This window comes from Cervus elaphus, chromosome 1 (assembly GCF_910594005.1).
Source record: "Cervus elaphus chromosome 1, mCerEla1.1, whole genome shotgun sequence".
In the NCBI taxonomy this organism is placed as follows: Eukaryota; Metazoa; Chordata; class Mammalia; order Artiodactyla; family Cervidae; genus Cervus; species Cervus elaphus.
The window spans coordinates 42,565,148-42,591,966 of NC_057815.1; the positions used below are offsets into that span (position 1 = coordinate 42,565,148).

At 44.8% G+C, this 26,819-nt stretch overlaps 1 protein-coding gene and 1 long non-coding RNA gene across 3 annotated transcripts in view; one reads left to right on the forward strand and one right to left on the reverse strand.

Moving 5' to 3' along the window:
- Nucleotides 1-4,928, forward strand: part of LOC122692598 — a 28,546-nt gene extending 23,618 nt beyond the window's left edge. For both annotated transcript variants that reach the window (XR_006340690.1, XR_006340691.1), the window contains exons 2-3: nt 3,732-3,864; nt 4,492-4,928. This is a non-coding gene — a long non-coding RNA (uncharacterized LOC122692598). The remainder of the gene's footprint in view (nt 1-3,731; nt 3,865-4,491) is intronic.
- A 3,746-nt stretch (nt 4,929-8,674) lies between these two features.
- Nucleotides 8,675-26,819, reverse strand: part of JAML (junction adhesion molecule like) — a 30,564-nt gene continuing 12,419 nt past the window's right edge. The window contains exons 5-10 of the mRNA XM_043900353.1: nt 23,508-23,620; nt 20,579-20,816; nt 17,181-17,319; nt 14,199-14,259; nt 12,461-12,547; nt 8,675-9,181 (exon numbers count right to left, since the gene is read on the reverse strand). Coding sequence (XP_043756288.1) covers nt 9,089-9,181; nt 12,461-12,547; nt 14,199-14,259; nt 17,181-17,319; nt 20,579-20,816; nt 23,508-23,620 — 731 coding nt within the window. The 3' untranslated portion in view covers nt 8,675-9,088. The remainder of the gene's footprint in view (nt 9,182-12,460; nt 12,548-14,198; nt 14,260-17,180; nt 17,320-20,578; nt 20,817-23,507; nt 23,621-26,819) is intronic.

The following is a 26,819-nucleotide window of genomic DNA, read 5'->3' on the forward strand; positions in this document are numbered from 1 at the left end:
AAAAAGAAGAAGAAGGAAAAAAGCTAAAATTGTAAGAGAATTTGGGGTGTAGTACCCAGTCTTCCAAGGAGACATTTGAGGAGAACACAGATTCTCATGCAGCCACTACACGCACTTGTGATGGGCCACTGAAGAATCAAGAGAGAGCCACTTGCATCTTAGAGCATTGACTGTACCAAGTCTGAGCAAGTCTCTGCCTCGTTGTAAGGCTGGAAGAAGTGATTTCTTCTCTCTTCTTTATTTTTTCACTGGAGTATAACTTCTTCACAATGGTGTGCTGCTTTCTGCCGTACAGCAACATGAATCAGTGTATACAAACGTCCTCTCCCCCTGGAGCCTCCCTCCCTCCTCCCATCCCACCCCTCCCGGTCGTCACAGAGGACAAGTTCAGCCCCCCATGTTACACAGCAGCTTCCCACTAGCTGTCCAGTCTACACATGGTAGTGAAACAGGAGACAGATGCTCCACCCCAGGGTAATGCAGTTGGAGATCCATTCCCTGTGGAACAATATAATATATACATATATATTAATAATATAATTCCCTGGTGGCTCAGACAGTAAAGAATCTGCCTGCAATGCAGGAGACCCAGATTCGATCCCTGGGTCGAGAAGATCCCCTGGAGAAGGGAATGGCTAACCGCTCTAGTACTCTCACCTACAGAATCCCATGGACGGAAGAGTCTGGTGGGCTACAGTCCATGGGGGTGCAAAAGGTTGGACACAACTGAGTGACTAACACAACAACAATAATTGTTGTTGTTCAATAATTATATGAACTATTAATAATATATATGATTATATATTCATATAATATTCATTATATATGTGAATAATTATATGAGTGAATTATAATTACATGCTGTTGTTCAATAATTACAACAATAATAAAAATGATATAATACTGAAGCCCACCCGATTCCTCAGTTCATGGAGTTCTCCAGGCAAAAATACTGGAGTGGGTAGCCATTCCCTTTTCCAGGGAGTCTTCTCAACCCAGGAATCCAACCTGGATCTCCTGCATTGTAGGCAGATTCTTTACCATCTGAGCCACCAGGGAAGCCCTAATATAATATAAGAGCAGGATAATTAAGGGAGGAGGCTGGGCCCTGCCTAGACCACATATTTCTCATTCTTGAAGTCAGGAGATCTCCCCAACCACATATGCACAGAAAGGCTCCTTGGAGGTTAAAGGGGGAGTGATGTCAAGGGATGCTCTACCCACAAGCCTTTGCGGTAGAATTCATCATGGCTAAGAGATGCCAATGAACACCCAGGACTGATCTTTAGAATGGACTGGTTGGGTCTCCTTGCAGTCCAAGGGACTCTCAAGAGTCTTCTCCAACACCACAGTTCAAAAGCATCAATTCTTCAGTGGTTAGCTTTCTTTATGGTCCAACTCTCACATCCATACATGACTACTGGAAAAACCATAGCCTTGACTAGACAGACCTTTGTTGACAAAGTGATGTCTCTGCTTTTTGATATGCTGTCTAGGTTGGACATAACTTTCCTTCCAAGGACTAAGTGTCTTTTAATTTCATGGCTTCAGTCACTATCTGCAGTGATTTTGGAGCCCAAAAAAATAAAGTCTGACACTGTTTCCACTGTTTCGCCATCTATTTCCCATGAAGTGATGGGACCAGATGCCATGATCTTAGTTTTATGAAGGTTGAGTTTTAGGCCAACTTTTTCACTCTCCTCTTTCACTTTCATCAAGAAGCTTTTTATTTCCTCTTCACTTTCTGCCATAGGGGTGATGTCATCTGCATATCTGAGGTTATTGATATTTCTCCCAGCAATCTTGATTCCAGCTTCGGCTTCTTCCAGCCCAGCGTTTCTCATGATGTACTCTGCATATAAGTTAAACAAGCAGGGTGACAATATATAGCCTTGACATACTCCTTTTCCTATTTGGAACCAGTCTGTTGTTCCATGTCCAGTTCTAACTATTGCTTCCTGAGCTGCATACAGGTTTCTCAAGAGGCAGGTCAAGTGGTCTGGTATTCCCATCTCCTTCAGAATTTTCCACAGTTTATTGTGATCCACACAGTCAAAGGCTTTGGCATAGTCAATAAAGCAGAAGTAGATGTTTTTCTGGAACTCTCTTGCTTTTTCGATGATCCAGTGGATGTTGGCAATTTGATCGCTGGTTCCTCTGCCTTTTCTAAAACCAGCTTGAACATCTGGAAGTTCATGGTTCACGTATTGCTGAAGCCTAGCTTGGAGAATTTTGAGCATTACTTTACTAGCATGTGAGATGAGTACAATTGTGTGGTAGCTTGAGCATTCTTTGGCATTGCCTTTCTTTGGGTTGGAATGAAAACTGACCTTTTCCAGTCCTGTGGCCACTGCTGAGTTTTCCAAATTTGCTGGCATATTGAGTGCAGCACTTTCACAGCATCATCTTTTAGGATTTGAAATAGCTCAACTGGAATTCCATCACCTCCACTAGCTTTGTTCATAGTGATGCTTCCTAAGGCCCACTTGACTTTGCACTCCAGGATGTCTGGGTCTAGGTGAGTGATCACATCATCGTGATTATCTGGGTCATGAAGATCTTTTTTGTACAGTCCTTCTGTGTATTCTTGCCACCTCTTCTTAATATCTTCTGCTTCTGTTAGGTCCATACAATTTCTGTCCTTTATTAGCCCATCTTTAACTTGAGCCCACTCAAGTTACCTATGATATTAATAGTTAAGGGCAGGGTTAGAGTCAAGACTCAAGCTGCGGTCTGTGTGAAACACTGCATGTATCCAGTAATCCACATCACCTGTTACGAAGGGGAGGAGACATGAGAACTTCCCTTGGGTTGTTTAGAGACATAGGGAAGAGAAAACCAGAATAGATGTAGCAAGATGCCTCTGTGTGTGTGTGTGTGTGTGTGTGTGTGTGTAACAGAATGCAGAAAGAGACAGGGCACAAAGGAATCAAATGAGAGGCCAGCACAGTGCTCAGCTCAGAGCAGACACAGGTGCTGCCTAGCTGCCCAGGGTACCCTGAATGAATGAATGAGTGAATTTGGAGAGGGATGGGACATCATCCACATTATCAAGAAGGCAATGAGATCTAGCCCAGGCCGCTGAAGCTGTCCTAGGTTGAGGAGGAGTGAAGTGGGTCAAATTTGGGTGGCAGTTGCTGAAGGCAGAGATGTGGGGAGAAGACCTCTGAGCTTATCTGTGCCTGGATCTCACAGAGACTCTGTCACCAAAGTGCCTCTCTCACTTCCCCAGAGTCTGGCACTAGCTGGCTCGTTCACAGAGCTCACAGCCCAAAGGCAGAGAAGTCAGAGAAGGACAGATGGGGTAGCCTAGGAGAAAAGGGTCTCCTGGTGGCCACAACCCTCAGATCCCAGGCCTCCTCTGCCATAAGCCTGGCCTGGCTCTCAGGTGCGCTCACAGGGATACACCGGCATCGGCCCAGGGGCCCCAGCTCCCCCCCAGCCCCTCAGCCCCGTCCCAGTCTGCAGCACCATGCTGCTGCAGGCACATGTCAGGCGGAGAGTTTTAGTTTGATGTAGCCGGCCTCCTCCTTTTTCTTAATGCTGTTGAGCATGCCCGTGAGGCCCAGGAAAGCTGCTTGCTTACCCAGCTCCCTTGGTCTCACACTGGGTCCAAAAGCTTCTATTTGGGGGACATCTAAGAGACAGATCTAGAAGTTCCTTTGCCTCTATCCAGAATTTGGCTAGGAGAAGCCAAGCCTGTGACTTAGTATAGCCTTTGTCCAATTAAGCTCTCCAGGACCAAGAGTCAGAAGGCAATGGATCAGGGGAGAGGCACCCTGGCAGGGTGAGTTGGGAGGAGAGCAGACCTTGAGCCTCCCCACAGCTCAGCCGGGCTTCCAGATGCCCATCTGCTTCAAAAAGGTATGCCTTCCCCCAGGAGTCAATAAAAGCCTGGGAAGCAGAAACTCAAAGAGGTAATCAATAGTTTGCAAAACGAAGACACCACTATTGGAGACGGGCTATCTGGGGAATGAGGCCCTCTTTTCAGCATTTCTACCCAGCGCCATTTAACCCTGAAGACTGGATTAGCCAGCACTCAATTTTCTATCCTGCTGGTGGGAGAATGTTACAAGTAACCCAAAGGAAGGTGGTTTCCTTTTACCTTTGGAATTCTTAGTTGAGGCTACAGAGAGCCTCCCTGGGTACCACTGCCTTACTGGACCAGCATCCTCAGCCTCGCCTGGGAGCTTCTTAGAAATGCAGAGTCACAGGTCCAACCTCAGACCCAAAGAATCAGAATCTGCATGTTAAACAAGATCCTTAGATGTTTCTTGAGCACATGAAAGTTTAAGAAGTAATGCCTTCAATGAATATTAAAAGGTTTGCATCCCAGAAGCAAGAGGCAGTGCAGAGGCCAGGTATGGGAGGCTGGGAAGAAGGGGCTGGCAAGCAGGAACAAGCTTAGGATTAAATGTGTACAGCACCAAGTGGCCTGCCCAGGAATAACAATTTCACTCACCTTTCTTCTCTGCCCCTACCCTTCCCAAGCCATTCTGCACCAGGCAAGGTTCGAGGCTTCTCTGACCCCGTGTAAGAGCTTCACATCATGGTGTCTCGACCTTCGAAGTTTCCTCCTCCAGGAATGCCCTTCCTCCCCTGTCTGCTCAGCTAGCTCCTAGTCCTTCTTCAAAAATCTACTAAATGACTTCTCTGGTGGTTCAGTGATTAAGAATCTGCCTGCCAAAAATATAAGGGACACAGGTTCGATCCCTGGTCCAGGAAGATCCCACACACAGTGGGGCAATTAAGCCCATGCGCCACAACAACAGAATCACACGTGCTGTAGAGCCTGCCTGCCACAGCTACTGAAGCCCATGCACCCTAGAGTCTGCGCTCAGCAACAAGAGAAGCCACCACAACGAGCAGCCCGTGCGTTACGACTAGAGAGTTGACCCAGCTCCCAGCAATGAAGACCCAGTGCAGCCATAAACAAATAAAAAATAAATATTTTTTTTTAATCTGATACAAAGTAACCCCTTCCTTGTTGTACCTACATACTTCTCTCTGTGATGCTATGACCCTGGGTCCGCTTACTCATCTATCAGTTCCTTCATACAACAAACTCGAATATCTAATGTCCCCTATGTGCCAGACACAAGGCTAGAAAGTAGAGACATAGAAGTGGATGAGAAACAGCTCACTCTTTGAGAGTTTACCTTCTAGACAGGGAGGTAAATGTATCAACTCTCATCTACAGTACCCCTGGGATTGCTTGAGCCAGAGAGTATTGTCATTTTTTGTTTATATATCTTACCTCCCCAACTAGACTGCTGTTCCTTAAAGACAGGGGTTCTGCCTTATTCTTCTTAGTTTGTGTTAGTCCACTATTAGTCCCTGAGCAGATGAGAATGAATGCATGAATGAATATCTATTTCATATCTTGGGAAAGAGCAGAAACTCCATCAACCTGACCTTCCACAGCCAAAGTGTGGTGGAACCAGGTCTGGGAGCCAGGTTCAGCCACCCCATTCCCTAGGAATTCCATTCAGTGAAGGATTTTCCCACATGGAGTCAGATACTGCAATGCTCACAGAAAAGACCTAAAGCAGATTCTTAAAGAGTTTAAGATCTCTCAGAGAAAATAAAGCCCACACCCATGAAACAATTAGAAAACATCAAATGATAAAATCCGGTAAGTGTAGAGACAAGTAGAAATGGACAACCACCCGAGCGAGACTTGAAGAAATGTTTATTTGGGCAGGTAAGAAGAAAAAGGGAATTCTAGACAGGGGAACACCAAGAGCAAAGGCTCAGAAGCACAAAAGACAAAGGTATGTGAATCATGGGGAAAAAATGGGAGGTGTGGATGGGTAGACAAAATGGTGCCCAATGTCAGAAGGCCATGAGCATACAGTGTGGAGTTCAGACAAGGGTTCTGGGAGTTCTGGGACAAAGTAAATCACTGTTGCTGTCACCATCTAGGAAATATGAAAGGGTTTAGCTTTCTGTGAAAACTCCAAGTTCCCTTATTTTTTGGTGAAGAAGGGATGTTTCAAGAGTTGGCTTTAAAAAAAAAAAAAAAAAGAGTTGGTTTTTATAGAAGTGGTAATGGATCACCTGATCTCCCTTGAGGAAGAATGAACCACATTTGCAAACCAACTGGCCAGGACAGAAGGTCAGGAGTTCTGAGAAAATTTGTTTATTCTAAGAAGATAACTGGTCTGGGCTGGGACAAAACTTGCAACCTAAGGTTCTCTAGGTCTAAGTAACTGAGCCAAATCAGTGGCAGGATGACCACTTCCAAACACACACACACACACACACACACACGTACAAAGAGCTGGTGTTTTATTAAAGAAAATTCCCAGTGTAGACGTGTAAGCACACAGACTAGCCAAGAGCAGAAAGAGTGAGGTGGCAAAGAGAAACAAAGACTGAAGCACTGGCAGAAGGCAGAAGCCTTTTAAAGGAGGCACAGCTTCTGCAGGTCCTCAGGGGACAGGCTGAACTGTTTTCAGTTCCAGTAGCCAAACTCTGATGGTGCCAGATTCTCCATTATTCCTGGGTGGCCCCACCCCCTCCACCCTTAGGCTGCTTTCTGTTGGCAAAAGTTTGCTTGCTTCTGGAAGCCTTTGAATATGGGAGCATCTGGTGTTCTAGAGACTTAAAATACTGCAAATTCAAGTAACATAACTGCTTGGATCTACAAGGAGACCCAGCTTGCTCCATCTCCAGCAGGCGTCCTGCCCTTCAGAATGTCACCCCTCAGAGCTATGCAAAACCCTTCCCCAAGTTTGGCTTCCTAACTCTTTCTTTGGATGAGAAGAAGGACTTAGTTATTATATTTAGGGTTGCAGGGCTTCCTGCCCATAGAAATAAAAAATAATGAGATGGGGACTGAATCATCAGATGACAAATCCACTGGGGAAAACATACTGGAAGGGGATGGAGGATCCAGACCAGGCTCTAGCCCCTAACCAACCTCATTTAGTTCCCATGATTATTTTCTATCAGGCAAATAGCATCAAAGAATTGACATAAACTTTGTCATGTTGAACAGAGAGTAAGAGGCAGAGCCAAGATTTAAACCAGGTTTTTTTCACTAGAAGCCATTCCCTACACTATATGCCTTCAAGGTCCTGGATTTAGTAGACAACCACCCCTAAGCAAAGGGCATAGGGGGCAGGCAGGTCTTTCCCACGGGCCCCTTCAGGGCTATTTTCCTTTGGGGCAAAATTGTATTTGACAGCAGTGGACTTGCGCTCTCTACCTTGACTCCATGCCTGTGTGTAAGAGGAAGATTTGTGGAGAGGCAGAGTTGAGAGAGAGAGGAAGACTTCCTCTTCTTCCTCCTCAGAATGAAAGCTTAACCTTGAATGAATGGAATTCAAATTTGATGTGTGTAAGTCAAACCCTGGAGGGGTATGTGCACACTTGCCAGGGCAAAGCGTCCTCTGCAGGGAGAAGCACATGGAGAAGCTGCCCAGCCCACTCAGCCCTTATCGCAAGTATTCCCTTCTACTCAGAACAACAGATGTACAGTCACCATCCATCCACTTCACTCGGTATCCTGAAGGTTGACATCACATGAAAACAATATTTGAGGAAATAGAAAAGGGCCCCTCAGCTCAGGAGAGCATGTTGCCTAATAAGTCAGAAAGGAAACCACTTCCTCCCCATGAACTCTTAGTATATGAAAGAAGTCCCCCCATCATGTCAACATGTGTCGCCTCTCTGGTATGTCTTGGACAGGATATTGCCTTCAATCCACATATTGTAAATTATTGACATGCTCCTTATTGAGAGCTAAAAATGAGGAAGAAACAAGTCATGACTCTTAGCCATGGCTGAACAAAAAGAGGCTTCAAGCCTCCAAGTGCAGACCAGAGGACAGTTGGTAAAAGAGAAAGTTAATGTTTAGTGTGTTGTGGAGGGTCCTTGAAATCTGGAGAGTTAGGGAAATCACTCAAAAATGTAGCTCTGGGACTTCCCTGGTGGTCCAGCAGTTAAGACTCCACACTTCCAATGGAAGGTGCATGGGTTCGATCACTGGTCAGGGAACTAAGGTCCCATGTGCTGTGGGGTGCAGCTAAAAAAAATTAAAAATTACCTCAACTTGAGATTGGATCAGAAATCAGAGACCCACAAAAGATCTGCTCTTTATCCAGGCCCTAAATGGCTAAGAGGGAAAAATAGGACACAGTACATGAGGCAGGCCATATGGGAGTAAAGACAAAGAGATCTGAGCTGAGACCAGACTAGAAACAGGAGTTCAGAACCAGAGGATTTAAAAAAAAAAAAAAAAAAACTAGCCTTATTAAATCTTACTGCATTAAAGGAACCAAAAAGGAAGGAATCTCACATTTCAGACCAAGAGTTAAATCAGTGGCTGTCCACTTTGGTGACCCAGGAGCGTCGTTTCTGAAAAAGACAAGTGCTCCAGCTCCACCCATATATTCTATCCAGACCTCTGGTGGGGCCAGTCAAGAGCCACCAGCCACTCTGATATCCAGCCGGCATCAAGAAGCACTGAGTTACATCGAAGAGATGTATTCATACCCCACTTCCAACCCATTCACACCCCCCAAACTTCCTCAAGCCTCAAACCAGCCCCCAATGTATGAGTCACAGCAGGGCTTTCTTCCAGTCATTTCAGTTGTTTCAGGAATTCCCAACTATAGATTCTTCACCAGCACTCCACATGCCCTTCAGCCAGGGTAGAAACACAGCATGATTGCCACAGACTGCATTTATTTAGGGATCATTGGCCAAAGGAACAATCATTTGGGGTAGTTTTTATCTCTGTGATTCCTCTCTGGAACCTTCCACAGAGAGCACCGTCCAAGCAAAGGGTCTGACCTGGACGCTCAAGGCCACTGCAGCAGCTGACCAGGGTCCCCGGGGCCAGGGTCTCACTCCAGGGGGACCACGTCCATGCTCCCCCTTATCAGCCTGTCTTCCTCCAGGCCTGTCTGGTCTCTGCTGGGCTTCGAGCCCTCCAACTTCAGCCCTCTGCCCAAGCAGTGAGGCAGGAAGAGGACTGGGAGGGCAGTGGGTCTGAAACAACTGCTACATGGATGGACTCAGGACACACAGCAAAGAGAGTCTCTGCCTCAGCCAAGGGTGAAAGGACCACCCCTTCTTCTCAGAAGGCTTGCTCTGTTTTTGCAATTCCCCCAGTTGACCTTTTGTCTGGTGGGCTAGTTGGTGCTGACCTCAGAGAAGGCCAGACTGGGTGCTGTGGGGAGAGAGAAACAAAGCATATTTGTAAGAAGCATTTCAATCATAATAGTTACCATTTATTGAACTCTTCCCATCTGTCTGGGCTAGTTCTGAATTTCACATGCACTATCTCATTTGTTCCTCACAACCCGAGAGGTAGGTTTTATTAATATTTTCCCCATTAAGGATGAGGAAACCGAAGCTCAAGAAACCAAGTTACCTGCCCAAGATGATCCAGCTTCTAAGTCAGGGTAAAGATGCGGACCCTGGTCTGTCCAACTCCAAAGCTAGGGATCTTAACCATTGCGCCATACAGCCTCAGAAAGAGGACATGGTATGGTGCCCCTCCATTTAAGTAAATTTAATAAAAAGGCAAAGGTTCTGGGACTTCCCTGGCAGTCCAGTAGTTAGGACACAGGGAGGTACAGGGGGGAAGGGTTCAATCCCTGGTTGGGGATTTAAAATCCTGCACACTGCAGGTGTAGTCAAAAATAAAAATCAATGTAAAAAAAAAATCCATGATGAACAAAAAATTTTAAAAAAAATTTTTAAGCAAAATTTCTTTGTTACCCCTGCTCTCTATCAGATAACAGCCCCCTACCTAAAGTCTCAAACAAATGGTACACAGGCCAGAATTCACCCACAGCCTTGTGTAATTTGACAGTGTTTTAGAATAACTTGATGAGCCCCCGAAGGCCTTTGAGTTTGTGGCCCTGGTCTCCCATCACACTTGCTTTATTGGATCCGTTTCAAGGGGACATGGGTGCTGTTTTCTGCAGAGTTTAAATCTCAAACACCTGGCACTAAACATGAGACGCTGGCACTGAAGCTGGCTCACTTCTCCATCATCTCTGTCCCACAGAGTGTCTGCAAAACGGTACCACCCAGGTGACGGACACAGATCAGCAGGCACCGTTATCAGCAGGTCTCTAAGACAAGGTTCTGGCAGTTACTGTAGCATCACATGGCAACGATGGGAGAAGGATGGGGGGAGGGGGAGTGACTATATTCAACTTCAGAGGGGAGCTCGTGTTTCACTTGGTGGAGCAAGGCCAGATTCTGATCTCACTCTTCCCTGGCAGAACCTTTCTCTGTTGCAATCATCTGGGAGTCATGTGTCCTTGGAGCTGGTGTAACAGGAAAAAAACACAAGCCATCATCCTATAAACAGAGGAGGCCAGCCTTCCTGAACACAGTAGAACACTGTTCCCTGCATGGCTGGGGTGCCTATTGCAAAAGTCCTTCAGTTGGGTCCAACTCTCTGCGACCCCATGGAGTACACAGTCCACAGAATTCTCCAGGCCAGAATACTGGAGTGGATAGCCGTTCCCTTCTCCAGGGGATCTTCCCAACCCAGGGATCGAACCCAGGTCTCCCACACTGCAGGCGGATTCTTGACCAAGTATTATTTATCTACAAATAGCATCATGTCCCTCGCCAGCTCATTCCTTTTGTCCTTACGCCTACTCACTACACAGCCAGTGTCTTTTCTAGGTGCTAGACTTTCCTGGAGTTGAACAAAGAGAACATAGGAATCAGACTCTGTATTATTACATGAAATCCAGCATGCAGCCTTCCAGCAGTTGGATTATGTCAAGGTACAATAAGTCACAGAGTTAAAAAATCTAAGAGTTGAAAAATATTGACTTTAAATGCAACTGGTGGGTAAATTTAGTTTAGAGCTTCCCAGGTGGAGTTTTGACTCAATGGACATGAGTTTGAGCAAACTCCAGGAGATAGTGAAGGATAGGGAAACTTGGTGTGCTGCAGTCCAAGGGGTCACAAAGAGTCCCCATGGGGACATGACTGAGCAACTAAACAGCAACAAATGTGGAAAGACTCTGCCTGCCAATGCAGGAGATGTGGATTCAATCCCTGGGTCAGGAAGATTGCCTGGAACAGGAAGTGGCAACTCACTCCAGTATTCTTGCCTGGAGAATCCCATGGACAGAGGAGTCTGGCAGGCTACAGTCCCTGGGACCGAAAAGAGTCGGATGTGACTGAGCACACACAGTTAAGTTTAGTAAACGTTGTAAATTATAGGAAAATACCAGTGAAGGAGAAGCCCACAAGCTAACACTGAAGACATGTAACACTCCAGGATATACTAGACCGTGTATATTTCAATATATGTTGGCCACCTAGAATTGGAGCCAACTAGAAATCAGTGTAAAGATAGAACCATTAGTAATCTAAGGAATTCTAAAAGATATGTGCAGAGAAGAGGTCATACTCAGAAATGTAAAAAAATAAAATTTAATAACATGATAAAGCAATTAGCAAGTATATAAAATATCACAATGGGCTTCCAGGTGGCTCAGTGGCAAAGAATCTGACTGCCAATGCAGGAGACACAGGTTGGATCCCTGAGTCAAGAAGAGCCCCTGGAGGAGGAAACGGCAACCTTCTCCAGTATTCTTGCCTGGAAATCCCATGGACAGAGGAGCCTGGTGGGCTACAGTCCATGAAGTCACAAAAGAGTCGGATATGACTTAGTGACTAAACAACAATAAAATATCCTGACACCATAGGAAAACTGTAAAGGCTATGAACAAAGGAGCATTGGGTAAAATAGCATAAACAGTAGAGTTCTCAGAGTTAGTGGTGCAGCAAATAAAGAATGTTACTAGCATAAAAAAGACTTGGGGAAAGACATGTAATTCATTAAGGGACCAAGGGCTTAAATCGTAAATAGCAATTCCTTAGCACAACACAGCACTAGGAAGTTATTGGTGCTGGGCTTGCAGGCATGTGTATATGAGCATCTAATGGGCATGGCAAATTTGTGTTGCATTCAGTTAATAAAGTGCAAATAATGACCTTATGCTGCAAAAACAAAAAAAAATCTAAGAGTTGGAAGGGACCTTTTGAAAAGGAGGAAAACAGTTCCTCATGACATGATTTTTGTACAAGATCATCTAGTCCCTCTTAACTACATTGTGTTAAACCAGTATTGTGCTGATGAGAAAGAGATCTTTGTCTAACCTCATGATAGCACTTCCTTCTACCTCTAAGATCAACCCTCTCCAGCCCTAGAGATGCTCAGAAGGCTCGAAATTGGGTATAAGGACAAGTTTGCTACTCTTCTATCCAGCAGAGCTTCAACTTCTTACAATTTCCAACTACCTAGAAAAATCTCTGCCTTCAGCAGAGTGTCCCCTCACCCCACCACCACCGCACCTCACCCCCACCCCTGCTCCCGCCAGGAAACCTAGCAATGAGTCTGCCATATCCTTCCCAAGTCCTTTTCCTGCCTCCAGACACCGGGCTCAGCGGGACTCAGAACACTCCTCACCATGGTCATGTAGGTGGCCTCTGATTTTCCACCTGATTCTTCCTCATCGTTCACCTCTTGTGTAGTTATTGAGGAGTAAATATGTTTCTAGAGGGGAGAAAACCATATAAATAGTCTTAAAACTCAACAAATCTTACATGCCAGAGAAAAGGCTATCTTTTCCATGTTCTTATGATCCCCTATGTTCACAGGGCATCAACCCCCAAAATCAGTGGGTTCTGAGGGTTATTGAGAGCTACAGAATGATCATAGGTCACAATAATTCAGTCCTCAGACTTCCTGAAAATTAAGAAAATTACCTCATCGGCAAAGAGTACTATATTCAGAACGAACTTCTTTGGTTCAAAAGTCAAACATCTGGGACTTCTCTGGTGGTCCAGTGGTTAAGACTCCACACTCCCAATGCAGGGGGCATGGGTTCAATCCCTTGTTGGGGAACTAAGATTCCACTTGTCCCATGGTGTGACCAGGAAAAAAAAAAAAGTCCAACATCTTTGTTTGGATGGGCATTGAGGTAGCAGTAGAGAATTCTTATTTTGCCGAATGATTTGAATTTTGTGGTTATTTCCTCCCAATTAGAGTCTTGGCAGGACAGCATTCATTAGCACCTAATTGTCATCATCTCTCCCATAGGGCTTAAACGGCGGGAACAGCCCTCACTGAACTTCATGTCTGTGAGGTCAGGGGTACTTTGTGACTCCCGTCCCTGTCACTATCTGGGGAAGTGATCATCCAGTGACAAATTCTTGGACTTCTGGAGTCCCCTGTACTATGATGTGAGAAAATCCTACTCTTGGGTCACAAACAGCCCAAAAGATGAAAAGGTATGTAAGAAGAGTTTTTCAAAAGAAAGAAAGGAAGGAGGGAGGGAGGAAAACAGGAAGGAAGAAAGAAAGAGGGAGGGAGGAGAGAGGGAGGAGGGAAGAAAAGAAAGAACAAAAAGGGGGGGGGGGGCAGTTCAAGGAAATTAATCCATTTCTCAGTTCCTAGTAGCAATTATTTATTATTTATATAAACTATCACAAACTAATATGATCAAGAAAAAGCTCTTGATTCTCTCTTTCTAAAGGTTCCTGAATATTTAATCTGAACCGTTCAGTGAACTGAACTGTTCACTTCACTTAACCCCAGAATGGATCATAATCACCCCTCATATTGATACAATGCCTCAGAAATTATAGAGCACTTGCACATAGTATCACGTTATTTGAACCTCACAGCTGGGCAGATATGTTTGTCCTTCTCCTCATTTTGGGGGTGAGAAAACAGAGGCTCGGGGAGTGGCAGAGCTGGGCTTGAACTGGCTTCCGATTCAAGTCCAGTGCGCTTTCCCTGGACCCTCCAAGGCTGGGCTGGGCTGCAGGGCCGGCCCCACCCACCCCACGCGCCTCACTACTCCTGGGCTCTAACTGAGTGATGGAGATCTCCTAAGCACTGCTCTGGGCCAGGCACTGGGGGTGCTGAGACATAACAGTGAATGAGACACAGTTCCCAGGAGAATGATAAAGACACCACCTGGGTGCTGGAGCAGTCTCCACCTTGTCCTCACAGGGCACAGCTGCAAAGCGGCATAATTCTGTTTTTTGGTTTGTCTTTTTTTTTTTTTTTTGGCCCTGCAGGCATGTGGAATCTTAGTTCCCTGACCAGAAATGGAACCCATGTCCCCTGTGTTGGAGGCACAGAGTCTTAGCCACTGGACCACCAGGGAGGTCCCAAAATGGCAGAATTCTTCTCTTACCTCTGCACGAGGCTTCTCTGTGTTCTCCAGGCTTTTGACCAGGGTGGTGGAAGTGACTGAACTGCAAAGACATGAAAGCACGTGCAATTAACCACCCAGCATTGTAGAGTCAAAGATGACAACACAAGACCACACAGAGTTTTTATAAAAAAGAGACCCCAGAGGAGGACCCACTCCTAGACACCTTCAGATCGCACTACACAGCTCAGCTTAGAATCTGATGGAGAGCAGAGAAGTATCTAGAGAAAGCCTGGGCTGAAGACAGCTTCAGCCTGTCTAGTAAGTGAAAGTTGCTCAGTTGTGTCCAACTCTTTGCAGCCCCATGGATTATACAATCCATAGAATCCTCTAGGCTAGAATACTGGAGTGGGTAGCCTTTCCCTTCTCCAGGGGATCTTCCCAACCCAGAGATCGAACCCAGGTCTCCCGCATTGCAGGCGGATTCTTTACCAGCTGAGCTACAAGGGAAGCCCTCTGCCGGTCTCCTGTGACCCTAATAACTTCCTGTCCAGAACAATTGTAAGTGAATAAATAGAGGGACTCCACGGGATTCGATTTCATCATTTCCGAGGACTAGGGAGAAGAAGCCAGACCAGCAGGGGGCAGCAGAAACTCAGCAAGACACCAGTTCCAAGGCTCTGGGACTCTCCCTGGAGGGAGGACAAGCAGAATTAACCCGGCAAACACCCAGGGCTGGGAGCTCAGGCCCCTTCCTTGCCCCTTGGCCTTTGATCTCTTGACCATCTGGCCTTCTGCTTTTGCTACTGAATAGCCTTCCATTTTTCTACTTTGGCCTAAAGTACAGCTAAAAACAACAACCAGGGTTAAAGCTAGAAGGGAATCTGGTTTTTTGTCTCAAAGTGTAAATATTTTAATCATATTTCCTGATTATAAAGTTGTATGCTCTGATTGTAAAATAATTCAAATAATACAGAAATGTAGACAGTCTGAAGTTCAAGTTCCAGTAAACCTCCTACCCTCATTGGACCCACCTTTTCTTTTCTCCCAAATAGCACTACTAGTATTTTAAAATTATCCTTCTAAACTTCTCTCAGTGCGTAAGTATACTCACACAGGATATATTTAGTATATGTGCTGCTGAAGTGAGAATTACATAATTTGCTTTTTTATTAAAATAAGATCCTACTATATATGGTATATTACTTCTTGGACATCTTTCCCCATCATCATATACAGGGTTGAGCAGTATTTCATCGACTGGAATACCAGTTCATTGGATCATTACCTTTCTGACAGGCACTGACAATGATTTCAGTTTTTAAATATAACCTTTGCTACAGCAACCATGTTTATGCACAAATCTCAACACATCCATCTGATTATTTCTTAGAATAAACAGATACATAGACATGGGAGCTCTGTTCTTCATTTTGAGAGACACTGAGGTCCAGGTCAGGGAAGTGAGCTGATAGGGAAGCCATATTGTCTAACTCTTTGTTCTGTGTTGCCCACCTGCCCAGAGCAAAGACTTTCCATTTCAAAACCAAGTCAGAAAGCCCCTGAGGAGTCAAATGCAAACCTAGCAGATACCAGCAGTTTCTGTACGATCCATGTCCCATGGGGAAAGGAGACCTAAAAGTCAGCTCTACTCAGTCTAAATGGGGGTTCTTGCCCCTTGACACTATTTCAAAGGAGTCAATTTGCCCTAGCAACACAGTTTATCAATGGTTGGATAAACAGAAGGATATGGCCCAGCCAAAACCAGTGAAACGCTAGTGTTCATGCCAGAGGATCTGCCAATTTCTGAGATACTAGGAGAACTGCAGGTGGTGCAGCTGGTAAAGAATCTGCCTGTTCAGTGCAGGAAACAAACAGGTGCAGGTTCAATCCCTGGGTCGGGAAGATCCCCTGGCAGAGAAAATGGCAACCCAGTCCAGAAAATCCCACGGACAGAGGGGCCTGGAGGGCTATAGTCCATGGTGTCGCAGAGTCAGACACAACTCTGAGCATGCATGTACAGAACCTCAAGCCTTTAAAAATACATTCCCTAAAAATAATTTAGGACCTGAGGCTGTCCATTCAAAAGTAGCTTCTCATAATTAAAATGTGGTCCTTCAAATAAAGTCACTGACAACCCTCAAAATCTGAGCTTCTCTAAAAAGTGTATACGTGCTACGGGTAACCCAAAAATCATTTCTCTCAGGCATTGAATAGCTCCATTATGGTTCTTGCATAAGATTTATACTCTTAATTATGTTCTACTTGGACAAACATTTGTAAGTCTTTGTAATCTTATAAAATGACGATGATGTGGGAATGTGTAAGGCCTTTCAGGACAACAAAGAACAGAGGAGGCTTCGCTGGTGGCTCAGTGGTAAAGAATCCACCTGCCAGTGCAGAAGATATGGGTTTGATCCCCGGGTCAGGAAGATCCCTTGGAGAAGGAAATGGCAACCTATTCCGGTATTCTTGTCTGGGAAATCACATGGACAGAAGAGCCTGGCAGGCTACAGTCCATGGGGTCACAAAAGAGTCAGAGACGACTTAGAGACTGAACAGGGAGCAAAGGGGGTGGGGTCACTGTACAATGACATCTAACATGATTACCCCAGATGATGCCTAGTTTAAAATACTCCCTTCTGGGCTTCCCTGGTGGTTCGCTGGTTAAAAATCCTCAAAGCCAATGCAGGGGACACAGGTTCAATTCCCTGGCCCAGGAAGATTCCACATGCCATGGAGCAATTAAGCCCGTGCACAGCTATGGAGCCCACTCGCCGCAGCGACTGACGCCTGAGCGCGGAGAGCCCATGCTCGGCAACAAGAGGGGCCACTGCAATGAGAAGCCCACTTGTCACAACTAGAGAAGACCCACCACAATAAATAAACAACACTTTCTAAAAATAAATAAAACAAAACACACCCTTCTGTGAAAATGGTACACATAGGGTCTTATCACTCTCTTCCACTTCAGGCTACAGGCACCTCAGCCTCCCCATCCAAGAGATGGGAGCAGCCCCATACCTCTTATTTCCGAAGGCCCTCTTCACAATCAGTATCAGAACCGGAAGAAGCAGGATGGTGGCGCAGACGATCCCCACGATGATCACCAGCTGGTTACCACCCAGGATCTCTGGTCTGAGGGATCCCGGGGTCACCAATGCTTGGGAAAGGAGAAGAGCAATGACAGAGCCTCAACATTCCAGAGAAGAGCTGGGAGCCTCACCAGTTCTATGCCAAGCAGCAACAGCCACGTCAGGAAGTAGGGGGAGAAGGCCAGACTTCACCCCACATGGAAGCACTGGTACTCCAGCTGACCCCTTTAGATTGAGAACCAGCCTCTGCCCACCCCATTTTACCCTTAAGATATAGATGAAGGTGGGTGGGTAAACAGAATATCACCTGACCTACAGTAGAGTTTCCATTTACATTAACAATTCTATCTTAAAATGTGGTTCACCAAATGACACAAATAACAGACATGTTAGAGGCTGCTGACCTTTTTATGGTGAAGTGATTGTTTTCAAAGGTATCTAAGCTACAACACAGCCCCACAGTCATGATACCAAGCACGAAATTTCCATCCATCTATATAGCACCCTTCACCCATTTCCTCAATTTACTCTGAACACATTTATCAAACATCTCCTGAGTGCCAGATAGTACTAGGCACAGAAGATACAAATAACACCAATTATTATTGGTGTAATAATACCAATACCAATAATGCATGGTCTGTGCCCCCAAGGAGGCAACAGTGTGCGCGGAACACCACACACTGCCATGGGTGCCAGGAGAGCAGCCCACATGGGGGCAAAGCACTGAGAAACGGGCGCCCAGTTCTATGGGGGCAGAACCTGAGAATCTGTCAGCAAGTTTTAAAGTTTGAGTCTGAAAGGAACTATCAAGGATTTTAGCAAACAATAGGAGAAGGATGAGGGTGGGGGAGATAGGGACATTATACCCACGGTCTGGGGCCTTTAGCTTCAGGATGGTGCTTGGAGAAACTAGCAAGAGGGCCATGGCTCTGGGTCAAAGGTTGCATTTGAGGGTATGATGGGGAACGAGGCTGGGTAGATAATAGGATCTAAGTCATGAAGCACCTTAATTATCTTGATGAGGAATTTGTTTCAATCTTTTGTTTTGCTTTGTTTTTGTTACTTCTGTAGGTGATGGAGAAGACATCGAAAGACTGTAGGAAGTTCAGATTTGTGATTGAGAAAGATGGCACTGAGAATGAGGGGTAGTGACTAAGAGTGAAAGCAGAGACTGGTGAGAGGACTACAGTCTAAGACAGACAGACAGTCAGAATAAGGGGATGGTGCCAGATAAGAAAGAAGACAGATCCAAAGTCAGTAGTAGAAATGACAGGACTTGTTGACTTTTTAGACTGGGGGTCCTGGGAAAGGGAAAAATCAAGTACAACTCCCAGGCATCCAGTTGGATAATTGTGTAGATAGTGGTGGCATCAACTGAGGTTGGAGAGATGGGCAGGGGACAGGTGTGAGTGGTGGATTTGGATTATTTGTGTGTGAGTATTTGTGGAAAATCTGGGTGGAGTTCATATACAGAGACAGATGGATAGACAGATGGATGGACGGATAGATAGATAGGTTGTGTGTAACAGAATATGTTAAATGTATACAGAACGTGGTGTTCAATACCACTGGGGTAGGGAAGGTCCAGGATGAACAGTTAGAGCACCACTGGTGATCTACACTGGGGGAGAGGGAGAAGTAGAAGACCGCTTGCAGAGTGCTATGAGTTAATGGAAGATGAGACAGGAGACCCCGAGTTCAGTCCTTCAGCAAGCTATCTGGCTGTGTCTAGAAAGAAATGAATAATGTATCATGACGAAAGTCGTGCAACTCAGAATACACTAAAAACATTGAGTTGTACATTTTAAAAGGGTGAATTGTGTGGCATGTGAGTTGTACCTCAATAAAGCTGTTTCAAGAAAAGGTAAAACACTGGCTATCTGTTTTACATATGGTAATGTATATGTTTCAATGCTATTCTCTCCAATCATCCCACCCTCTCAACTCCTCCCACTGAGTCCAAGAGTCTGTTCTTTATGTCTGTGTCTCCTGGAGGGGTGGTGTAAGGAGGGAGGTGGGGGGCAGTTCAAGAGGGACGGGACACATGTATGCCTATGGCCGATTCATGTTGATGTGTGGCAAAAGCCACCACAATATTGTAAAGTAATTACCCTCCAATTAAAATAAATAAATAAATAAATTTTAAGTGAAAGAGGGAAAAAAAGAAAAGGTATGACGTAGGGTGAGAGCTAAAGTAGAGAAGGTCACAGGTAAGGGGAAGAGTTGAGTGTACGCATGTGCTTATTGGTAGAAGCCCATGGAAAGTATGAGCTTCAAGAGGCATATTGTGAGGGTCCTGAGAAGGAGGGGAGGGCACCACCTGAGCACAGGGGCTCAGATAAGCCCCCAAAGGGAAGGAAGCTCAGGATGGCAGGGAAAAGATGAGGATGGAGTAGATGTAGGTCTGTTTGTGGGTGTGGAGGGCTCAGAAGTTGCCTGAGTTCCCACTAATGGCTTCTCTTTCCTGTGAAGCAGAGGTAAGACTTCTGAGAGTGAAGAAAGCCATCTGTCCTACTTCCCTGTCCATCTGGGATCCTCCGTAATTGACAAGAAGGTGCCTCCATAGACTTAAGTCTCTGGCCAGAGGTATTGAGAGTAGAGGTGTTTCCTCATCCCATCCCTGCCCCCAACCAACCACAGCCAACCCCTGGGGCCCTCGCAAAAGGCAAAGTCCACAGGCCACATCCTGACAGCTAACTGGGTTCTGGTTTATCTTTAACCCCTCATTTATCAACCTCTCTGTAAACACAATTGAGTCTTTACTCTCCTCCTCACCAATGGCCTTAATACACACTGTTTGCCAGAATAAAGAACCTTGGATCAGAAACTCCCTCTCTTTTTGGTTCTTTCCCCTTCCTGTTTCCTTGTTCTTTGCTGTCTCTCACCAGCTCAGGAGCATCTTCCCTTCTACTACAGAGCATAGAGCATCTCCCCTGAAGCCAAGTCAAAATGACCCCAATCCATCTCTGAGCTCCTGTGTCTTTAAATTGGTATGTTACAGAAACCACGGGTGAGGTTTGGCAGAGGGGTTGGCGTTCACTCAGTATTACCTTATTTCCCTGACCTACCATCAGGGAAGCACTAGGGTGAGGCGGGCAAGGTGCCTAGGCCACCACATTTAAGGAGGGATTACTCTCAAGGTCATGCCAGCACAGGGTAGAGTGCTTGGTAAGTACGAGGCTCATCAGGGGCAGGCAGGTACAGGACCTGAGCGCGGTGCCTCCTTAAACTCTGCATCCCAGAAGCTCTCCAGCTTCACCCTAGTACTGGCCCTGCCTACCAGCTATGCAGTCCCTCCTCCCCGCCCAGCCAAATGTCACATACTTCGGGACTCTTTCAGGATCACTTGCAGCACAGTGGTTTTCCTGAATGTCAGGTTCCCCAGGTAGATACTGCAGGTGTAGTTTCCTCCATCAGACTCCTTCACTCCGTGGAGCATCATAGAGCCATCATTGCGGGAAGTGTCTCCCACCAAGTTTACACGGTTCAGGAAGCGGCCCCAGTTCTGGGGGCGCCCCATGGGCGCCCTGAGTTTGGGTTGATAGCGCAACACAATTTCCTCCTAGAAGGGAAAGGTAAAATGTATGAGACTAAAGAACTGGGGTTGGAGGGAGCTCTCGGGATTCACAGGCCCTATGTGTAGAAGCAGTAAAGGTATCATCAGAAAGTATTAGAAAACACAAAGCCATGGACACATGTGTCCACACCAACCTCCTTGCTGCTCCTTGAGTGCTGGCCTCAGGGCCTTTGCACTTGCTGCTCCCTCTGCCTGGAACATTCTTCCCACCTAGACAGACACATGGTTGCCTCCTTCACTTCCCCGAGACCTCTACTCAGATGTTACCTTTTTGGTGAGGCCTCCCTGACCACCTACATAAAATAACAATCACAAAAGCCTACTTTCTTGCTCTCCATAGCTCTTACTATTACCTGACATACTGTGTATATATTTCTTCATTATTACTATTATTATTATTTGACTGCATTGGGTGTTAGTTGCCCCACAGCATGTGGGATCTTAGTTCCCTGACCAGGGATCAAACCAGTGTCCCTGCACTGCAAGACAAATTCTTAACCACTGGACCACCAGGGAAATTCCTATTTATTCATTATTTTTCTATGTATCTCCCTCCATCTTGATTGTAAGTCTCCCACCAGGGCAGGAGCTTTGAGTGTTCACCATACAACAGACACTTTAAAAATACTTGTCAAATAAAAAAGTACATGAAAAGATGCTCAACATCACTCATTATCAGAGAAATGCAAATCAAAACCACAATGAGGTACCATTACACGCCAGTCAGGATGGCTGCTATCCAAAAGTCTACAAGCAATAAATGCTGGAGAGGGTGTGGAGAAAAGGGAACCCTCTTACACTGTTGGTGGGAATGCAAACTAGTACAGCCGCTATGGAGAACAGTGTGGAGATTTCTTAAAAAACTGGAAATAGAACTGCCATATGACCCAGCAATCACACTTCTGGGCATACACACCAAGGAAAGCAGATCTGAGACACGTGCACCCCAATGTTCATCATAGCACTGTTTATAATAGCCAGGACATGGAAGCAACCTAGATGCCCATCAGCAGACGAATGGATAAGGAAGCTGTGGTACATATACACCATGGAATATTACTCAGCCATTAAAAAGAATTCATTTGAATCAGTTCTAATGAGATGGATGAAACTGGAGCCCATTATACAGAGTGAAGTAAGCCAGAAAGATAAAGACCTATACAGTATACTAACACATATATATGGAATTTAGAAAGATGGTAACAATAACCCTATATGCAAAACAGAAAAAGAGACACAGATGTACAGAACAGATTTTTGGACTCTGTGGGAGAAGGTGAGGGTGGGATGTTTTGAGAGAACAGCATCGAAACATGTATATTATCTAGGATGAAACAGATCACCAGCCCAGGTTGGAGGCATGAGACAAGTGCTCGGGCCTGGTGCACTGGGAAGACCCAGAGGGATTGGGTGGAGAGGGAGGTGGGAGGGGGGATCAGGATGGGGAATACATGTAAATCCATGGCTGATTCATGTCAATGTATGACAAAACCCACTACAATACTGTAAAGTAATTAGCCTCCAACTAATAAAAATAAATGGAAAAAAAAAGAAACCATATTTGAATTAGCAATATAAAAAAAATAAAAATAAAAAAGTGTCAGAATTTTTCATAAAGGTATATAAATACCATTATTTTTTAGAAGTTTTTAAGAACAGGAAATGAGGATACAGACACAAATATGAATGAAAAGACCTGGCACCTAACCTGTTGTCTCTTGTGATTCAAATTCATAACCCACAAATGTCAACTATCATCCTATGTTCTGCAGTGACTCAGTTTGGTGGATGACATTTAAATATACAATGAGTACCCAGAGGTGAACCTGAAACTACATGTAATTCCCCAGACCCCACCACGAAGCCATCCTTTCTGATCCACTCAGACAGCATGTAGGAATCAACTGAGTATAAATGATATTTTGTATGGATGACCTAGAATATGTCTTCATTTGTAAAAGCTAAATCTTGTCTAATCTTTGTACCTTAACTTTATTAAAAATAAGTTATGTGGGATGTCTCTCAAGACACGGCTTGACTCATCAGGACATCACCATGCCTTAGTTGACATCTACTGGTCTAATGAACTAACCTGCTGATTACTGCTTCAGAGTTCCTGTGAAGAAGCCTCCTCATCTTGGCCTCCAGGACTACTAATCCCAACATTCAACACATTCATGAAGACAAAGAAAATCCCATCACATAAATGGCGTGAAGGGGCGCAAAAGAAAACTCACAAAAATAACCCAAATAAGACAATCATTCTTATGCCTAACCCATTGCTTTCCTGGCTAGGTCACCAAAATCATTCCCCCTTGTTACTCCATGAATTCTATAAAAAGGAAAAGAGAGAGAAAGGATAAAACCAAGATGCAGTAGCCAAGTCAGGAACCAATGTTCTATATCACCATGTCCCAGATGCATCTTGACAACCCAAAAAGTTGAGCAGTAGCAACATCTACTTCTTCATCATCTTCATTAGTCATTTTTCCCAACTGGAAGCTGAAATTGCCCAGCCAAGCTAAGAGGCCCAGTTTTTTTTTAACAAACTCTGAAGTCCAAGCCCTCATGAGATCACCATGTGGCACCTGATGCCTAGGTTCTTGCTGTCCCCACTCTGTCCTGACACCATTGGCCAGGGGCTTCTTCTACACAACAAGGGCTTCTCCTCCTTACCTTGGCAGGCTCTCCTGATGAGAACATCCAGTCTACCCTGCTCATGTGCTTCTCTTCTGTGCTGTGGAAAACACATCCCATCTGAGTCGAATCACCCACATGAACCATGAGCTCTGGGGATAAAATGATAAATCAAGTCAAGCTCAAAGTATAATCTCTAGAAGCCAAAGAACTTCTGGAGGAGATCACGTTTAGCCAAACATCCTCAGCAGTAACATCAATGTCACCACCACATACTGCACACTTTCCTTCTGTGTGGTCAGAATATTCAGAGGCCTCTCATCAAACCAACACAATACCCCAAGGATAAGACAGTATCCTCTAGCTGCCAACACACATCAAGTCTGAAGGATCCCACTGACATCAGTAAACACTTTCTGGCTTCTCTTTAATTCCTTTCTCCTTCTCCTTTTCTAGAACTTCTCCCACAAGCCCCAACTTCACTTCAAGCCTGTAACAAAGAACGGAAAACCATGAAGCCCTCCACTTTCTGTTCACCAACTTGGGTACCCACATCTGCTTCACAGAAACAGGAAGGAGAAATAACTCTCATTCTTATAAGTAACCCACTGGCCTTCCCAGGTGAAAAACTGAATCATGGGTGACTCTCTTCAACTTAATTCTTTTACAAGTTGTCTTAGGACTTGCTTAGGACAATTCTGGCTAGACTACAGGTCACAGGACTGCTTGCTAATTAGGGCAAACAACAGACAGTTTTCCTTTTGACTTTTCTATTTTATTCCCTGCCCCCACTTCCCCACCTGTTCCCCCTTCCACACCTGCTCCCCCTTCCCCTCATTCTTGGCTTCCCAACTCATAGTCTCTTCCTCCTGCTTATTTGTGTAAACAGTTGACCCCATCATATGTTTACTGCTTATGTCATTTTAAAAAGTTCCTGAAAAAGAAAACAATTAGAAAGATACTTCTGATTTTTCAACAGTGCTCTAAATAAATCAACCGCAAAGTCAGTCAAGAAATGAAAGGCAGGATGGTATTTAAGGGAGACACAAGTCTAGGTCTTATTTGGACAGAGTTCCTTCAAAAGAGCATTGAGCAACGCTCACAAAGCAACACAGTATATCAGCTAACTTTTTCATCCAAATTGTGTCCCTGGGAGAACACTAACTTCCCGCTCAGCAGGAAAGATGTACAATGGGAGGAAAGCAAAAGAAAATATTATGAACTTGGAGCTCTATGGAGGGAATTATTTTGGAAGTAATAAAAATTAACTCCAAAGAATATCAATAGCGGAGGAAATGCCCTCTAAATCTATGAGTATATCAAGAATTGAACCCTATGTTTTAAATGCAATAATAAGAACTAAATATTCTGAACTCCTTCAACACACCAGACATGTGCTAGACACCTAGGTTATCACCTAGTCATTACAATATTTTGAGATATGCACTATTATCCTCCCATTTCACAGAGGAAGAAACCGAATGAGCCCAGCGCTTCATGGCCAGTAAAAGGCAGAGCAGAACTCACACCCAGGCCTGAGTGAAAACAAAGCCCACATGTTCTCACTCCTTTTACTGTTACCACCTCACAGAAGTGGAAAGATGGCTGATTCTAGAGCAAAAGTACAGGAAGTTAACATTATTTTTATTTGTAAGAAAACTGTCTATACAACTGAAATTTGTCTTTCAAATATTAGGAACTTTCTCTAAATTAAAATTTAAAGCCTGTCAGATGTGACTCTAAAACATGGACTTTTAATTATTTCATTATATTCCCTCCTTTCTAGTATCATCAGTTCATTTCAGTCGCTCAGTTGTGTCCGACTCTTTGCAACCCCATCGACTGCAGTATGCCAGGCTTCCCTGTCCATCACCAACTCCCAGAGCTTGCTCAAATTCAATTCCATCGAGTCAGTGATGCCATCCAACCATCTCATCCTCTGTCGTCCCCTTCTCCTCCTGCCTTCAATCTTTCCCAGCAACAGGGTCTTTTCCATTGAGTCAGTTCTTCGCATCAGGTGGCCAAAGTATTGGAGTTTCAGCTTCAGCATCAGTCCTTCCAATGAATATTCAGGACTAATTTCCTTTAGGATTGACAGATTTGATCTTCTTTCAGTCCAAGGGACTCTCAAGAGTCTTCTCCAACAACACAGTTCAAAAGCATCAATTCTTTAGCACTCAGCTTTCTTTATGGTCCAACTCTCACATCCATACATGACTACTGGTAAAACCATAGCTTTGACTAGGTGGACCTTTGTGGGCTTTTTTTAGTATCGTGGGGCTTCCCTGATAGCTCAGTTGATAAAGAATCTGCCTACAATGCCGGAGACCCCAGTTCAATTCCTGGGTTGGGAAGATCAGCTGGAGAAGGGATAGGCTACCCACTCCAGTATTCTTGGGCTTCCTTTGTGGCTCAGGTGGTAAAGAATCCACCTGCAATGTGGGAGACCTGGGTTTGATCCCTGGGTTGGGAAGACCCCCTGGAGAAGGAAAAGGCTACCCACTCCAGTATTCTGGCCTGGACAATTCCAGGGACTGTATAGTCCATGGGGTCGCAAAGAGTCAGACATGACTGAGCGACTTTCACTTTCACCTTCACTTTCTTTCTTTCTAGTATCACAGACCTTCATAAATTGAGAAGAGATCGAATAGAATAAAAATAACTAGAGTAATGAAGTAATGATGTTGAAGCCGAAACTCCAATACTTTGGCCACCTGATGTGAAGAGCTGACTCATTTGAAAAGGCCCTGATTCTGGGAAAGATTGAAGGTGGGAGGAGAAGGGGACGACAGAGGATGAGATGGTTGGATGGCATCACTGACTCAATGGGCATGAGTTTGAGTAAACTCCGGGAGTTGGTGATGGACAGGGAGGCCTGGTGTGCTGCAGTCCATGGGGTCGCAAAGAGTCAGACAGGACTGAGCGACTGAACTGAACTGAACCGAACTGAATGAAGTTAGGATCCAGAAGTCACCTAAAGCTCACCTACTGTGCCACCTACCACGTGCATGAGTCTCTTCAATAAGAGTATTTTCTCTCCCTGAACAATGTATTTTCCAAAATGCTCAAGCAAACTCAAAACATTGTTCAGGCAATTCATCTGCTATGAAAACCATTTTGAATCTTAAAAATACAGATCATATGATTGAAATAATATGCACATGCTTGAGTAACAATTACTTTTGTTCTCTTTATATGTCTCATTAACTATTATATATCTATACAGGGTAATTATATAATCTGTGAACACACACATTCAGATGCCTTAAAATCCTTTCACAGAATACAAGGAAGCAAATTCTTTAAAAAAAAAAAAAAAGAGAGAGAGATAAGAAAAAAAGAAAACTGTCT